Here is a 16,668-nt window from a genome sequence, read left to right as displayed (position 1 = left end):
ATATGTTACATTTTTCACTAACTTCTATAGCCATAAAAATAGACTCTTAATTCACTATTACTACCTAAAAAATTAATATACAAAATATTATTTTATTTATCAAAAATCAACACTTAAATATTTCATAAAATTGTTTCTACTTTTTTATTTCTCACAATAATACATGAAAATACTAATTTTTGGACCTATTGGAAGAAGATGAAGGAAGAAGGGAAGAAAAAAGGATTTCGTGGAGCCTGTTATTACTTTGCCATGTGTCACAATACGAAGCATTATCACGGTAGATAAAACGATAGTGCTCTTTCTTTATCCTTTTCCGTTGACACAAAAAAAGAAAAAGAAAAAAGTGAAGGGTTACTTAGGCAAGTAGGTGAGCAAAACAAAGAATAATTAAGCAGAGTGGTCATATAATGAAGTCTAACTCTTTATTCACAGGTAAGCAGAAAGTGGGTAGTAGTTAGTTAGTAAATGCATTGCCATTTCCTCATCCGACTACTGTTTCACACTCTCACATGGAACACCCTCACCCCCATAATCCCTATGCCATGCTAATACATCGCTTTTTGGTTTAGCTTTTTAATAATAGTTTTCTTTCAAATTAAACATATATTTAAGTTTTAACGAACAAAATCCAGGACCCTAAGTAATATCACAAAATCCAGCATAGTTAATAAATAGATACACCCCTTAAATATGATAATGTTCAATTTCTTATTATGTATACAAAAAACTTACTTCAATAATCTCTCAATCTTGAAAGACAATAGTTTTCGACTATAAGATAGAGGATACTTTTAATATTTACAACAAAAATAAATATATATACTTAGATTTTTATTTTGTGTCATTCTCTAGTTTTATTTTTGCTGTAAAAACTAAAAATATAACACTGAAATTCATTATTATTTATAAAAATTGATTTATCAAAATATGTGAGAAAGGTGGGTTATATAGATGATGAGGGCAATTTGTTAGATGTCCTACCCCAACAAGCAACTACATCGCATTAATACATATGCGTATGCATCGATGCACCTTTCTACTTACCACACCTCACATTATTCATCCTTTCTCTCTATAAAAATAATATGAAATTGAAATCGAAATTTTGTAACCCCCCATTTTTCATTTATATGTGTGATTAAGTAACTAGCAAACACTCTCTCTCTCTCTTCCTCCTATTCAGGTACTTCCTCTTCTTCCTTCATGCATCTTCTCGCCTTCTTTTGGTGACTCACGTTCTTAGTAATCATCGAAACCCAATTCCCCTATTCAAAGTTTGTATCTTTTGGAACCCCTTATTCCCCCACTGTTGCTTCATTGAAAAAGCTTGAACTTGACATTTGCTGCTTCAAAGATTTGATTGTTTATTCGTAGTTTTTAAAGAAAATGTGGGGTTTTCAGTTTTCTGTTTTAATGACATGGTTGTAAATTTGATAGCTTCTTGTGAAAAATCACACTCCATGCATGGTGTTTTTGGGTGCTGATGTGAAATTGTGAATCTTTGGTTTATCTGGTTTTGGAGTTTCAGTGGCTTCTTATATTGGATCTTGCATATAATTCTTGTTTGATTGGCAAAGTGTGTTGCTGACAGTGCTTGGTGAAGTGGGATTGTTTCGGTTTTGAAGATGAAGGTCATTGTGGTTTCGAGGAGTGGAAGAGAAATTGTTAAAGGTGGCATCGAGTTCGGCGATTCTGTATGTCTTCTTTTTCTTAATTTCTAACCCTTTTTCTTTTCACATTTTGTTAATGTCGTTGTTGGTTTTGATTTCTTAGAATAATTTTGGGGAGTTGGATTTAATTTGTTTAATTACTCAAAAGTTTCCCCACGCTGTTTTCAAATGTAAAGCTTTATGATTTATCCCATTGACCCATTGTTTATTTGCTATAGGCTACTGTAGCAGATCTGCAGAAGGCAATTCATAGGCGAAGTAAGATAACGTGTTCCTTTACTCAGGCTTATATCTTGATGGTGCTTAGATGTTAGTGCATGTGGTTTTAGTTGTTTTTGTGATGGATTTTTAACTTACAGTGTGATGAGAATTGTTAACAGCCTCATAGGGTGATTGACATTTATCATTCTTGCTGGATCTTTCTTCTTTTAAATGATTGAAGCAGCGTGAAGTCTTAGTATCATTTATTAGATTGTTACATCTGCAACTAGTCTTGGTTGTTGAACTTGATATATTGGAATGGAAAATTAGTTCCTGGCTTGTGAACCCAATTTTTAAGGAATTGTTGGCTCCAAAACTAGTTCCATCCATTGCATTCTAACCCTACTACTATTGTATGCTTGGTTATTCCATCTTTGTACCTCTCTTGGAAAAAAATGCAAGTCTGTTGGTGTATCTATCCCTAGTCAGCACTGGATTTCTCAGATCATCATTAACATGATTTGTTTGTTTCACTTCAACAGCCAAGAAGTCCCCATCAAGGCAGCGCTTGACACTTCCTGTCCAACCAGGATCAAAGGAAAGGCCTGTTGTTCTTAATTACAAAAAGAGTCTGAAAGATTACACAACTTCAGACACCTTAACGGTGGTATTCAAGGACTTAGGCCCACAAGTTTCTTATCGTACCCTTTTTTTCTTTGAGTATTTGGGACCATTGCTTCTCTATCCTGTCTTCTATTATTTCCCTGTGTACCAATATCTTGGTTACAAAGGTGAACGTGTCATTCACCCGGTGCAGACATATGCCTTGTACTATTGGTGTTTCCATTATGCCAAACGAATTCTGGAAACATTTTTTGTGCATCGCTTCAGCCATGCAACCTCACCCCTTTCCAATGTGTTTCGCAACTGTGCTTATTACTGGACCTTTGGCTCTTACATTGCTTATTATGTGAACCACCCTCTATATACCCCTGTAAGCGATCTCCAAATGAAGATCGGATTTGGGTTCGGGATAATCTGTCAAGTTTCAAATTTCTATTGCCATATTATACTGAAGAATCTCCGCCGACCTGATGGAGAAGGTGGATATCAAATCCCTCGTGGCTTTCTCTTCAACATTGTTACTTGTGCAAATTATACAACTGAGATCTATCAGTGGTTGGGCTTCAACATTGCAACGCAAACTATTGCCGGTTATATTTTCCTTGTGGTGGCTACTTTTATCATGACCAATTGGGCTCTTGCAAAGCACAGGCGTTTAAAGAAGGTTTGTCTCCTTACCTTTTATTTTTTAAGTTCACTAGTATAGTATAGTTTACTGAAAAATTTCATGTGAAGTATATATACACCTAGTTTGTAAAACTAGAAATAAGTTTGATTGTTCTTTTGGCTAACCTGTCTGTTTTTATATTTTGAGGATTTTGAAATTTGTGTTCATGATGTTATTTCTTCTGCTACATGTTACATTAAACACGTGATTTGTATGAACCAATAATGTTAGTCTTTTCCCTCTTTTGCATCTTTTATTAATGAATGATGATGCATCTCATCTGTTTTTTATGTATCTGCAGTTATTTGATGGAAAGGAAGGGAGACCCAGGTATCCTCGTCGATGGATAATTTTGCCCCCACTCCTGTAGAGGCCAAAGCCACTGATGAGGTCACCAGGCTCACAGGATTCTGAGATTTAGAATTGTAGCATAATGGCATTTTAGTGATCTATTTTGATTAGATATGAATTTGTCTTTTAATGTTTTTGACTGTGAAGTTGGTTCCTAAATTGTTGAAGCAGTATTTTCCAGAATATTTGTGGTCATTTCTCGATTGTAGTATTGGGCAATTCGTCAAATTCTTCCTCTTATTGTTGGCTACTTTCTTTATTCTCCAATATTTTATCAATTATGTTAGAAAATGAGAGTTTAAATTTCTGGCTCCCACACACTTTGCAATGATTATTAACAGCATGTTTGTTTCTATTTTTTGAAAATAGTTTCTCTTTTAAAAACAAAAAAATTGTTTCCTCTTAGTGTGACTTAGGACTATGACTCTTTCCAATATTTTGAGGATTCGAATTTTAATTTGTTTAAGTGAATTATATTAGTTTAAACAAATTTTATGTTTTTTCTCTCAATTTTTTTTTCCTTCTCTCCATGCTTAACTCTCTTTCTTCAATTTTTATATTTAATTCTTTTTAATTTCTATGTTCAACCATTTTTCTTCTTTTGCAGTCAACTCTTTTCATCCTCTTCTAATTCTCTCTTTTTTCCATTTTATATTCAACTCTTTTCTTTCTCTTTTCACTTTCACTCTATCTTATACATATTTCTCTTTCTTTCTTCTATATTCAACTCTTTACTCCCTTCTCCCTCTACTACTACTCTTATATCATCCGCCTTTCTTATTTCTATCTATTTTTAGTCTTCTCTTTCTTTCACACTCAGATTCTATCTCTTTAAATGTACAAACTTTGTTTAAATAAAAAGAAAAATTATTTAAGTTAATTTTGTATAAAAAATTTATTATTTTTTGTATTTTCACATAAGAGTCTATTTTCATTTAAACGAAAATAAAATGGCCACGAAAGAAATTTAAATCCATATTTAAAGGTCAATTTTTGTGCATATAATCGTACGTCGCCTATTAATGTTGTAAATAATTTATTTTTCGTTTATAGTGTTTCTTGTACATATTTAAAAAAATAAAACAACATAGCTTTGTAATTAAAAATAAATATTTTTAAAAATTGAAAGTAAATAATTTCTAACTTTTTTATTTATTGCATATATATCTCCCACCGTTGACAACCCAGTTATGATAAAAATTGAGTTCTTTGGTTTTCGGACAACTTAGAACTCGAAAAGACAATCCATGTTGCCTAAAGTCTAATGAACCAGATATAATAACTGGGAGGGGTCTTCACTGCAAACAAATAGAAACCGTGGAATCAATAAAACAAATATTAGTTGCCTCCACTCCATTTTGTGATGACTACACAACATTTTAAAAACATATCACTGCTGACGAGTCCATATCATTGTTATCCGTGAAGATTGGACCGACTAATTTGATCGGAAACCAGTCAGATGTCTTAATTATTTAACTTAAAAAAGTTAATTCCAAAATTGGTGAAAAAGCTATAGAGAATTCGTTTGTTTTAAGTTTCCTCTTTAAAATGGTGTTTTTTCAATAAAAGATATGAAACGTAATTTTTTTTATTGCAATTATATTTTCAAATTTCTTTTTAAACAAGTTACTAAATAATACATGATTTTCCACGAGAAAAAAAGGGAACATACAAGCTGAAAATAATAATCTTGAACGTAAAAGAACAAAGATAACCTGTTTCGTAACTCAATTTTTATAATCACATAAAATCTCTTGTCATGCTAATTTGTTTATTAACATTTAATATTAATGTATTTTTAATTATCACTAATGCGACCACAGCATGAACCAAGAGCCACCATAAACTAATATTTTCACAGTTTCGATAATAACTCCGATCTTTAAATGTTACTTGCGTAAATACAAGAATCTGCTCGCCACTGCCATAAACAACTAATTAAACTTCAAATTTCCCCACTTCAGACATGTCTTAAACTTTCTCAGTGATGACTACAATAGTCCAAAAAAAAAAAAAAACTCAAAAATTGCATGCTTATATGAATACACGAAATAGAATAGTTAAAATTGTTGAACAAGATGATGCAAAATTTCACACGAAATAGCTCATGTCCCACCAACAGCCATCCATTAGTTTACCCCTCTAACGTATAAAATGAACGTCAGAAAGACAAAGCTTGACAACTGCTACCTTCAAATCCTAGTTTGATCAAATCCTACCTTCATTTCATTTGTTGACCCAAAATGTGGTACGCTTCTACAACACCAACTATCAGAACAAGCATGCAATGGCTTTCAATGTATTAGACAGACAATGCACGTAACACTCAACCTGTAATAGAATGCATTTCTCATCATCTCCGCATTCCTCGTCCTCGACCACGGAATGCACCTCCTCGACCTCTGCCACCCATGGCACTTGCAGCAGCCTCCCCTTGTGCACTTTCAGACTACATACGTTAAATATGAAATAATTAAAATCAGCTTCATAACAACGTAGCCAGAATAAAACAAGCCATAATAAAATAAAGTTAAAAAAATACAGTAACATTAAAAAAGGAAATAGTCAGACTTATAGACACCAATGATAATATAATTTTACAAATCAATGTAAAAGGCAGAAAGTCACGTGATGAGACCGAACCAGAACAATTGTTAGAATATCAATAAAAGTTGTCACAAGAGAGGCATATACTACTATATATATCCCTTTAAATATGCAACACTTTTTAGATAAATATAGAGGCCGTGGCATAATTAATGGATACTAAAAAGGCCTTAAATATTTTTAATTGCAATCAATAGTGGGTCTTTTGAATGTTATTTGAGTCAGGTGAGACACATTAAAGTTATCAACAGATTTGGACAGTTAAGATAATAAGATATAATATTATCAATGACAATTGGTAAGTATACCAGAGACCAAACCCCATGGTACATCTACATCTATCTTCATGAATGTAGCAAGCATATAGCTCCTTCATCTATAAGCAATTTAGAGGAATCAAGGCAGGACCATAATAAATTTAAACAATACCAAAAAACTTGGACTTATGGTATAATATCATCTTCACGTTTAACTTTCAACATATGATCCTCATCTTATTTTTTGCTAAACCTACAAATCATGTATTTTGTCTTACTTCTACTCAAGCGGAAGATATTTGCATGGACAATATACCATGAAAACCAGTACTCATTACTTCATCATGATAGATGAACAATGTTTAAAAGTGATAAAAGCATTGAACATTTGGACGTGCAAGTGGATTTATGCAGAAAAATCTTGAGTCAAAACAGAGGGGAAAGTGAAATTTGAATACACATGACATGATATTGATAACATAACAATAATCCCTTCAAATTGTGCATGTCTTTGGGAAATATATCAAGAACCGAAGTACAATCTTCAGCAAATATACAATGACAGAACTAAACTTACCTTGGGATTTTTAACTGTTTCATCCACACTTAAGATAAGACAAGCAGCCTCTGTTGCAGCATTTATAGCATTGATCTGCAAATTTATTGACCCACTTAAACAGCATCCACATAAAACATCAGAATCAAAATACAAAAACATGTAAAATAATGAGGCATCTACCTTCACAATTGCAGGCTCCCAGACGAAGTTGGCAAAAGAGTCAGCAATTCCACCAGTAGCTATGTCCACCCCATATGGTGCTCCCTCACCTGTAACAAGCAGGCAAATAAATGAGTCAGCATGCATGCACGAAATTCTGCAATACATGTACATATGCAAGCATGCTTCATAAATACAGAAAGCTGGCCAACCAACCAGAAGGAAGTGCATGTTTCTGCCTAAGTTTATTCAGAACATCAGTTGCATCAAATCCAGCATTGTCACATAATTGTCTGGGTATAACCTGCAGTAATACCATAAATTTTTGCATCAAAATACAATCAAGTAGCTATACTCTTTGAACAGAAGAACGTGTTCCCAAACCCTTCATGTTTCATTTCTAACAGTATCTAAGTCAGTATGCATTTGACATTTTTGGGTTTGTATTGAAACATGTAAAACACATGCACAATTCCTGATCAAATAAAACGTCTAAGATGCATCCTTAAGATTATTAAATCATGCCTTCTTATATACAAGGAACAATTACTGGAAACATTTCTTAATGGCATCAATGTCTGATTTAAAAAAAAAGTGTAAAGAAACAAATTGCTGATTACTACGTGTCCTATTTATTTGAACTTCAGGCCATCAGGCAGAGAAACCCTTGATAGAAATGACCATTAATGACAAGAAAAATACACTTGTGTCAATCAGATGTTGCCTCCAGTTTCGTACAAAACTTAATAAAATAATAAAATAGTAGTAAACATTACAGATCACAACTATGGAATGTGCTCAATTTCCAAGTACAGTTACCTCAAGAGCCTTTGCATAGGAGTTAATGAAAAGTTGAGACTTTCCAGCTATTGTACGCGCATGCTGCCTCAAGAACCGGCTTATCTCCATCTACCAACAAAAACCACATTTTAACTTCCAACACATTGACTAACATAATTCAGCAATATCTACCAACAAATTTTGGACACATACATCTATAGCACCTCCACCAGCCACCACAGTTGAATTCTTCAAAGCCCTCCTAACAATCATGATTGCATCATGCAAACTTCTCTCTGCTTCCTCTATAAACTGTATGAGAATAGAAAAACTCAAATAAACCCAAAAATGGCAGGATCTATTCAACAAGTTTAATTACCAGCTATATAAATGGTTATTGCACAACATATAACAGACCTGATCAGCTCCACCACGAAGAACTATGGTGGCTGTTTGGCCAGATGGACATCCATTAAATATGTTGAACCTCTCATTTCCAACTTGCCTTTCCTCAAAAACCTCACAAGTCCCAAGGACCTTAAAACAAATAAATCACAATTTCAGATGTATTAAATAACAATATAAAACGAGCAAACCATGACAGAGTCATGCAAAAAATGTGCAACCTCATCAATAATGTTATTGACTGATGTTTGTACAGTTCCACCAGTTGCAGCAGCAACCCTTTTTAGATCTTCTTCAGTTACACGACCAGCACAGAAAATGTCTCGATCTGCAAAATACTGTTTCAAGGACAAGTTGTTAAAAAAAGTAATTACGAATATCCCTGGAAGATTTAAAAAAAAACAGTAAAAAGAATTACTTTCAGGCATTATTGTGAACAATTAATAAGGAAGTCCATCAACACTTAATTATGTGAAAAACAAAAAGTTAACACATAATTAAAAAACTTGAAAAGTTAATAAGTAAAAGACCATTATCACATATGAGGAAATCCATATAATGCACAAGGAAATTGTCCCAGGAAGAGGCACACAGCATATTTTGCTTGTAACTCAATAGAAAGGTCAAACAATGTATGGAAAGTTGAAAGCAACACAAGAATATGAAAGAAAATTAGATTCAATAAGGATAAAAAAAAAATGATTAAAACCTGTGTAGCTAGATCACCAATAGCCAATCGTGAAAGAACAACTTTGACACCACTGTTGACACATTTATCTAACTTGTCATAAATAATATTCCATTCTGCATCAACTATTGACTGATATTGTGCTGGATCTGACAATCTATAGAGAACAAAGGAAAAAGAGGGATGTTGGTTAAGTAAGCAATCCTTCAATAAGATCTCAGCATAATCAAATAAAATTAACCCCCCCCCCCAAAAAAAAAAAACTCACCTTATTTCAGCATTTTCTTTCTCAGATTTTAGCTCCAACTCGACATTTAGTAATAGTATTTTAGGATTGAGAAACTTCTTGGGCTGTTGCTCAAACCCAGCATATGAAAATGTCTTTTTGAAGGCAACACCATTTACTAGAAATGAGTCACGCATGTTACCACCAGGAACCTGTAGAGCCATCACATTGATTTCCAAAATAAGAATAAATTGATTTACATGTAATTAGATATTAATCATAAAAACAAAAACCTATATGACAACACTCCCTTATCTTCATACATCACGACTTTAGTTAGTTGATTGTTTCAACTTCCTATCACATCTTTTTTTTAAGCAAAAAAATGTGTCTCCAAGAACAATTTTAAGGAATGTAGATATGGCACTTCAGAATATCTGAGGAATAGTGAAGCCCAAAACATATAATTAATTACAATAATATGAAAACTAGGCAAGCTTATTGGGGGAAAACACTAAAATATCAACACTGATGATGTTGTTTTACTTTTACACCAGAGAAGAAACCCCTTTAAATTCCAAGAACGTTGACTAAAATGTTAGGTGAATGATGATTGGAAAACACAGTAAAATCAAGATCACCTTAAAATAAGTACATACCCAAAAATAAAAAACTCTTATAAAATGACACAAATAAGAAAAAACACAAATAGTAAGCAAAGCTGCTTTGGAAAATCTGTTTTGCAGTTCTCTGTATGATTTAGTCAACATTGGAAAATTGGAACTAACAGTGGCTGTGTGAATTTGGTTATTTATGTAGCATAGCATGTTAATATATGGGCAGGTCAGGTTCTAGCATCTACTGAAATAAAATTCCATCAACTGCAATAAACCATAGTTCTCTCCAGTAAAAGAAAACAGAAAGAAATAAGGTAAAAATCAATATCTTCATATAAAGCCATTAAATGTTTCTTGAACTAGTTTTTCGATAGCCTAACAACAATTGATGAAGTTTCATAACAACCAGACAAAGACAAAAAAAACCCATGTAATCATTTCCCTAAAAAAATGTCAACTTATTTCAAAAGGACTTGTTCAACTATTTTGGTCATCTTAAACCTTACTCTGGGAAAGCACAAAAACTGCAACTCTAACTTAACTACATCCATATTAAGGGTGCTCACCCACATATACAACGTGATGGGAAAGACTTACTAGATTGATGAGCTTTATATACCTTTGTTTAAGAGTATCTTTGCTCCTCCATTTTTTAATTTTGTATTAGCTAATAAATTTTCCTCTATTAGAAAACACGTCACATAATCACCAATATAAAAAGAATGCAGCACACAGATACAAGGTTGCACCAGCTCCAACACGTACCTTCTTTATTCCAATCATGTTCAACCTGTCGTCATTCCCAATTGCAATTACAGCATCCACAACCATGGATGCAAAGAATTCTTTTTCTCCGCCTATAAGCTTTGAAGAAAGAGTTGTAGCAGCACACTTTGCGAGCAAGCTTTTCTTTTCTTCCAGACTTTTCCCCTCTATGCTAACAGCTAGCTCTTCAATCTTCCCAATTGCCTGCATCAACAGTTAAACATGACAACTATAATGAGACAAATCAGGAATAGAATTCTACATACAGTATTAGACACTGTAGCCAAATATAAAACAAAAACTATTTACAAACAAATAAAATCTGAGATATAAATGCGTACGGCGTACCAAAGAGCACGCAGTCCTATAGCTCCGTATCAAATTTTGAGAGTGAACACCATCTTCAATGAAAGGCTTGGCCTCCCTTAAAAACTCAGCTGCAAGCAATACCACAGTGGTGGTTCCATCGCCAACCTTTTTCACATCCACGACAACAATAAGAATACCATAGTTTATTCACAAACACACTACTCCACAATTTCAAGCATCTAAATTAAGCAAAGACAATTTACAAAATAACCACATCCAAAAAGCAAAAGTAAAAATCGCGTTTCAGAAACCGAACTCAAAACGAGGCAAACAAAACATTTCGAGATGCAGAAAAAGGAGATCTAAATGAGCCAGTTAGGTACCTCAGAGTCCTGAGACTTGGCGATGTCGACGAGGATTTTAGCGGCGGGGTGAACGATGTCAAGGAGTTTCATGATGGTGGCGCCGTCGTTGGAGATGGTGACGCTTCCTTTGTCGTCGTGGATGAGCTTGTCCATGCCGCGAGGTCCGAGAGTGGTTCGGACGACGTCGGCGACGGCGGTGCAGGCATTGATGTTGCTGACAAGTTGTGGCTTTCCTTGCGAAGTGTCTGTGCCTTCTTTGAGCAGTATGATCTGAGGTTGCTGTTTGATCCACCATTTCCAACGAGTAGTAATGAGTTAGGTTAGGTTAGAGAAACATATAACGGAACGGAAAGAGAGGGAGAGAGAGAGAGCTTACCAGCATCGCTGCCATGGTTGAGGAAGAGAAGGAGAGAGAGAGAGAGAGCTAGGGTTTAAGTTTGAACCACGAAATGGGTCTAGAAGTAGCGGTTTCTGCCTCCTCCTTCTCGCAGTGAGAGTGAGTTTGAGCTCTCTCTTTTGTTACTATCTTTTTCGAATCGAAAGTTCATTTTTTTCGTGATTTGGGCTGAAGCCCGCGCCGCTAGGGCCCGTCGACCAAAAAGAGTCCTTTATAGAACCTGGTTCAGTTAAGTATTTCGACCAAAAATAAAGTTAAGCGGAAATATATATTTGATTTTAATAAAAGTAATATTAAATTATTGATCGATATGTGTTATAATTAATTTTAGTGATAGATCTTATTGGAATATATCTTTCTTTATTAAAAAGTGAAAGAATTGAATTTTCAATATTTTTTCGTCATTTAATCATACTTCTTATGTTCATGTTCATTTGGCGTACCAAACATATCGATTACAATTATATGGGCATTTTCAATGTAATTATCTAATGGAGTCAGCATGTATTAATAAAAATCGATAGAGTAGATGTGTAAAGATATATTGTTAAAGAATACGTGCGCTTGAATATTTACACGTCGTTATGAAATTGTCATAAAATAAATTATTTTTATAAGATTTCCAAGAATTTTAAAAGTTAATTTATTTAACTACTTACTCCGTTAAGTAATCTTGAAGTTGATCCACATACTTCAAATAGATGAATGCCCGGTTATTACTTTCCTCTTATTTCTATTTTCTATGACACTATCAGAACTATAGTGAAAAAAATTAAGCGTTGAGGGTGGAGCAGTGCTAAAGAATAATTGGTTAATAATATTCTACAAACAAACCCACTTCTGAGTTGGAGAAGCCGAGGTAAACATTTTTCCGCATTTCACAATTATTATACCTTTGCGAGTCCCGTTCCATTAACATTTTTCAAGCGAACAACGAATAATTGAGTGGCAATTCTTATGCTTGAATACTGAAGAAGCATTTTATTGTTGCCAATGAAATACCTCAAACTCCAATGTCAAGCATCTTACTAAGTTAGAGCGGCAAAAGAATAATTTTGGTACTAGCTGACAACACGAAGAGACAACTCATCCTCAACCCATTCGGTCATCTGGTTCGCAACTACATAGAACAGAAACAAAACATACATGTAAGAGATAATGGAAGATATACTAATCATATTATATGGGGGTAAAGAATTATAATACAGCACGTCAAATGTCTTGGCTTAAAAAGGGGAAGGAGAATTAACACCCATCGTTTGGCTCGGCAAAATAAGCTATCAAACGGATCCAGAAGGTAGAAGTAGAACTCTACTTCATCTATCCAAATAACAAACTACAGACAGCAATGCAGAGCCATACGTGGATGCCAACAATCTAATCTACTGTTTTCCGTTTCCCTCCCTGAATTGTTTGTTTTCTGCACTCAATGTCCCAAAAGTTTTTTATTTTAGACTCCCCAATGAATGACTCCAACCACGCCCTTGTCCTCTTCGTCAAGATGATACTTTAGTTACATCTTTGCTTGATCTGTTGTACTTCATGTGGCTGTTCACTAGCTGCCCTGCCGCAATCGCGGACATCAGAGACAGCTCTCCTGCTAAAACAGATCCAGCAACAATGGTGGCCAAGAGTCTTGAGTTTGATCCTGGTGACTCCTTGCTCGCACCCTTCACACCAAGCAAATTCAAGCAAGCAGACTGAGATGCAAGTTGAGTGCCACCCCCAACAGTACCCACCTGAGAGGACAACAAATCATAAAGCATTAAATTGGAAAATTAACCAACTATTGAAAGTAAATTCTTAAGGATGGGATGCCAAATCACCTCAATGGAAGGCATAGTCACTGAGATATGAAGGTCTCTCCCATCATTGACTGCTTCCATCATGGTTATGCAATGGGAACTCTCAACATTTTGAGCTGGATCTTGACCAGTGGCTATAAAAATGGCAGAAACAATGTTACTGGCATGTGCATTATATCCACCAAGAGCACCGGCAATAGCAGAACCAGTAAGGTTTTTGAGCATGTTAAGCTCCACCAGGGCAGCCACATTGGTCTTTAATACTTTCTTGACCACTTCCTCTTTGATAATTGCTTCACAAACAACTGATTTCCCACGTCCCTCAATCCAATTTACTGCAGCAGGTTTCTTGTCCGAACAATAATTTCCTAAAGGATCAAGTCAATATAAAACCATTACATTTTCTGTTTATTTTAATATACCCATTAGAATAAAATGATTTCAGCCGACCCTGATTATAGGCATCAAATAAACAACCGAATGATTGAGATTAATATAATGACTACCACGCAACAAGTAGATGAGAAATATAAATAAATTGGCGATGAGTATGAAAGTTTGTCACAGACCCAATTTTTGCATCATGTTCAGATTTCATAGATCATAATTAAGCAACAAATGAATATAATATACTACTAAAACAAATAAGATTACATTGCGTACATATCACCTACATTAACCCTTTCTTCAAAGAGCAGAAAGAACAAACAAATCAAGCTCAGATAAAGAAACACATGACAACGCCACATGTATACTCAACCTCTACAACAACCCCATTATGTGACACAAGTCTCCTTTTCAAATCAGACAATAATATAATAAACATAAAACGGCCAAAACGTCAAACATGACGTGGAATGAAATAAGAAAATGTGATTGGACCACTTTGATGAAGGAAACAAATATGTACCTGAAAGGAAACTAACGTGTGAACACCCATTAAAAGTAAACGGTATTCCCGACATTATTCAGGTCTATTCGAGAAAGATCCAGGAAAACCCACTAATAAGTGGGAAAGGGAACAGAAATTACCAGAGATGCCAATAACATCCATGTCAGGAAAATCATTTTGAAGGAAATCAAGAACGTTCTGCACCCCTTTGGAAACCATGTTCATCCCCATGGCGTCACCCGTGCTGCAAGCGAATCTCAAATAAACATTCTTCCCAGCCATAGCACAATGAATACCTTGAAGCCTGGCAAATCTACTCGACCTGAGACCAAAAGAAAAAAAAGAAAAAAACCCCAAAACTCAGCATAAACCAAAAAAAATCTCCCAGAAACCAAATTAAAATTCCACTCCTCCATGTCCCTTAGTTCCTCCTCTCACCTAACAATTTTAAATTAAAAATAAAATTAACTGAACAACATCAAATCCAGCAAAAATGGAAGAAATGAAAATACTAATAAAATAAATTAGTCCCTGAAAAGGTAGGACCAAGTAACACCTGAATAATAATTGCAACATAAAACCACTCATGTCAAGTGTAATAATAATTTCAACAAGTCGGAAACTTCTATATCCAAAACAACACTGAATTAAAAAAAAAGTTCATCAGTCACAAAAATCATTTCAATTAAAAACAAGCAAACAAACCTGTTGAAAACAACAGCCAAGGTATCAAAATTGAGAGGATCCTCCAAGAAGAACTTCAACTGTGCAGCCCTTTTAGCAGTGGAAAACCTAACAACAGGTGCCCTAGACATGCTATCCCTCAAAACGACACTGCTAGCCCCACCAGACGCATAAATTGCTTTGCACCCTCTATTGGTACTCGCCACCAAACACCCCTCCGTCGTAGCCATCGGCACCGTGTACTCAAACCCATCCAAAAGCAACGGTCCCGCCACACCCACCGGAATCTGAACGTACCCCACTGGCATTTCGCAGCACTGACCCAAAATCGACTCGTAACTGAACCCTTCCAATGGCAAACCCTCCAGCGACCTCCCCGTTAGCCTCTGCAGCGCCTCGCGGCGGATCGCCGCGGCACGGCGACAGTCCCCGAGCCTCGATTCCAGCGCGTATGAGGGCGTGGCGCCGTCCACCACCGACTTTACGATCTCCTCGTCTTCCTCAGAGGAAATCGAGGGTTCCGGCGGGGGCAATTTGGGAATCGGCGGTTCAGAAGCCACGGGGAAGTCGTGGCGGGGTTCCGGAACAGCGTCATCAAGGTCCCAGACATCGTGAGAGGCGCGTGCGATGAAGGACTGAACGAAGTCGATGCCGAAGAAACCGAGGAGGTAGATGAAGGAAGCGATGAGGGAGACAATGGCAGCAATCTCGGAAAGCGTGACAACGTGGAGAGGAGTGGAGCTTCGGATCTTGTCGCGCCACCGGTGGAGGAGGTAGTAAGCGACGGAGAAGAAGAGAGTGAAGAAGATGGCGTTGGTGAGGTAGAGAGGGAGAGGGAGGGCGTCGGAGGCCTTGGGGGTAGGGGGAGGGGAGGAGGAGGAAGAGGAGGTCCTCTTGACTCGGTGGGGACGGAGATCCATTGTTGAACGGAGAGAGTGATAGGAATTGTTAAAGAGAAATTGAAAAAATGAAATGAATGGTTAATGAGTGTGTTGTGTTTGCTTTGCCAGCGAAGGTGACGAAGGTTCCACGCTGCCACCGGACCCAGCAGCGTCGGGATTTGCTGTTTCTTGTTTTTTTTATTAAGCACTTCTGTAAACCCAACAACACCACATCGTCTCTATTTTTTTATTAATCATATGTTTAGCAGTTGTGCATGTTTAAGCTTAATTGAAAGAATTACATTTTAATTATTCAAATAATTATTATTATCATTCCTTTAAAGGATCGAGAAAGAAAAGGTAAAAAGTTGTCCCCAAAGCAAGGAAGCGCATGTCACGGAGTCACGAGCGTGGAACTTACCATTGTAGAATCGTGTGGGAAACCTCAACCAGAGTTCAATTAGTAGTTGCTATCATCTCATTTTTATTAATTAATGAATAGTAAATTTTAATTTCACATTAGTATGTTAAATTACCCTTCATCAAGTGTTTTAATTAGGAATGCATATGATTCTAATAAATTCAGAACAACAGGTTGATTTCGACAATAAAAGATAATGAATCAAATTCAGATTCTACATAGGACTAAAATTGCATGCATGGCCATTCAAAGAAATTCACATGAAAAATAATATGTCCAAATAAGTAAAAGCTTTCTGTTTTTGAGAAATGTTATTAGTTTTTTAATGTACC

At 35.6% G+C, this 16,668-nt stretch overlaps 3 protein-coding genes across 8 annotated transcripts; 1 reads left to right on the top strand and 2 right to left on the bottom strand.

The window, feature by feature from the left end:
- The first annotated feature begins 1,110 nt into the window (after nt 1–1,110).
- LOC113846884 (very-long-chain enoyl-CoA reductase) lies at nt 1,111–3,829 on the top strand. 3 transcript variants are annotated; one of them, XM_027475606.1, is made up of 5 exons: nt 1,111–1,186; nt 1,595–1,697; nt 1,892–1,931; nt 2,417–3,162; nt 3,467–3,829. In XM_027475606.1, exons 2-5 carry the CDS (start codon nt 1,629–1,631, stop codon nt 3,533–3,535), a joined length of 924 nt encoding a protein of 307 aa, XP_027331407.1. In that variant the 5' UTR covers nt 1,111–1,186; nt 1,595–1,628; the 3' UTR covers nt 3,536–3,829. The 3 variants fall into 3 exon arrangements, with proteins under 3 accessions (XP_027331407.1, XP_027331408.1, XP_027331405.1); XM_027475607.1 differs by having other exon boundaries at nt 1,111–1,277; XM_027475604.1 differs by lacking the exon at nt 1,111–1,186 and adding an exon at nt 1,191–1,277 and having other exon boundaries at nt 1,532–1,697.
- Nucleotides 3,830–5,363: 1,534 nt separating this feature from the next.
- LOC113846072 (T-complex protein 1 subunit eta) lies at nt 5,364–11,777 on the bottom strand. 4 transcript variants are annotated; one of them, XM_027473925.1, is made up of 15 exons: nt 11,633–11,751; nt 11,275–11,535; nt 10,931–11,056; nt 10,583–10,786; nt 9,243–9,412; nt 8,996–9,131; nt 8,508–8,624; nt 8,299–8,418; nt 8,095–8,193; nt 7,921–8,010; nt 7,318–7,405; nt 7,123–7,211; nt 6,961–7,035; nt 5,851–5,968; nt 5,399–5,775 (listed from the first exon to the last, which is right to left on the bottom strand). In XM_027473925.1, the coding sequence occupies exons 1-14, from the start codon at nt 11,645–11,647 to the stop codon at nt 5,873–5,875; spliced, it is 1,686 nt and encodes a 561-aa protein (XP_027329726.1). In that variant the 5' UTR covers nt 11,648–11,751; the 3' UTR covers nt 5,399–5,775; nt 5,851–5,872. The 4 variants fall into 4 exon arrangements, with proteins under 4 accessions (XP_027329724.1, XP_027329726.1, XP_027329727.1 ...); XM_027473923.1 differs by having other exon boundaries at nt 5,364–5,968; nt 11,633–11,777; XM_027473926.1 differs by having other exon boundaries at nt 5,399–5,968; nt 7,921–8,004.
- Nucleotides 11,778–12,805: 1,028 nt separating this feature from the next.
- Nucleotides 12,806–16,136, bottom strand: LOC113846336 (3-hydroxy-3-methylglutaryl-coenzyme A reductase 1-like). The gene is made up of 4 exons (XM_027474466.1): nt 15,056–16,136; nt 14,491–14,672; nt 13,480–13,826; nt 12,806–13,392 (listed from the first exon to the last, which is right to left on the bottom strand). The coding sequence occupies exons 1-4, from the start codon at nt 15,952–15,954 to the stop codon at nt 13,150–13,152; spliced, it is 1,671 nt and encodes a 556-aa protein (XP_027330267.1). The 5' UTR covers nt 15,955–16,136; the 3' UTR covers nt 12,806–13,149.
- Nucleotides 16,137–16,668: the final 532 nt, after the last annotated feature.

Source organism: Abrus precatorius, unplaced genomic scaffold (assembly GCF_003935025.1).
Source record: "Abrus precatorius isolate BTA unplaced genomic scaffold, Abrus_2018 Scaffold8, whole genome shotgun sequence".
NCBI classification, from domain to species: Eukaryota; Viridiplantae; Streptophyta; class Magnoliopsida; order Fabales; family Fabaceae; genus Abrus; species Abrus precatorius.
The sequence above is the reverse complement of the archived record's forward strand: the minus strand, read 5'-3'. Positions and strand labels throughout refer to the sequence as shown.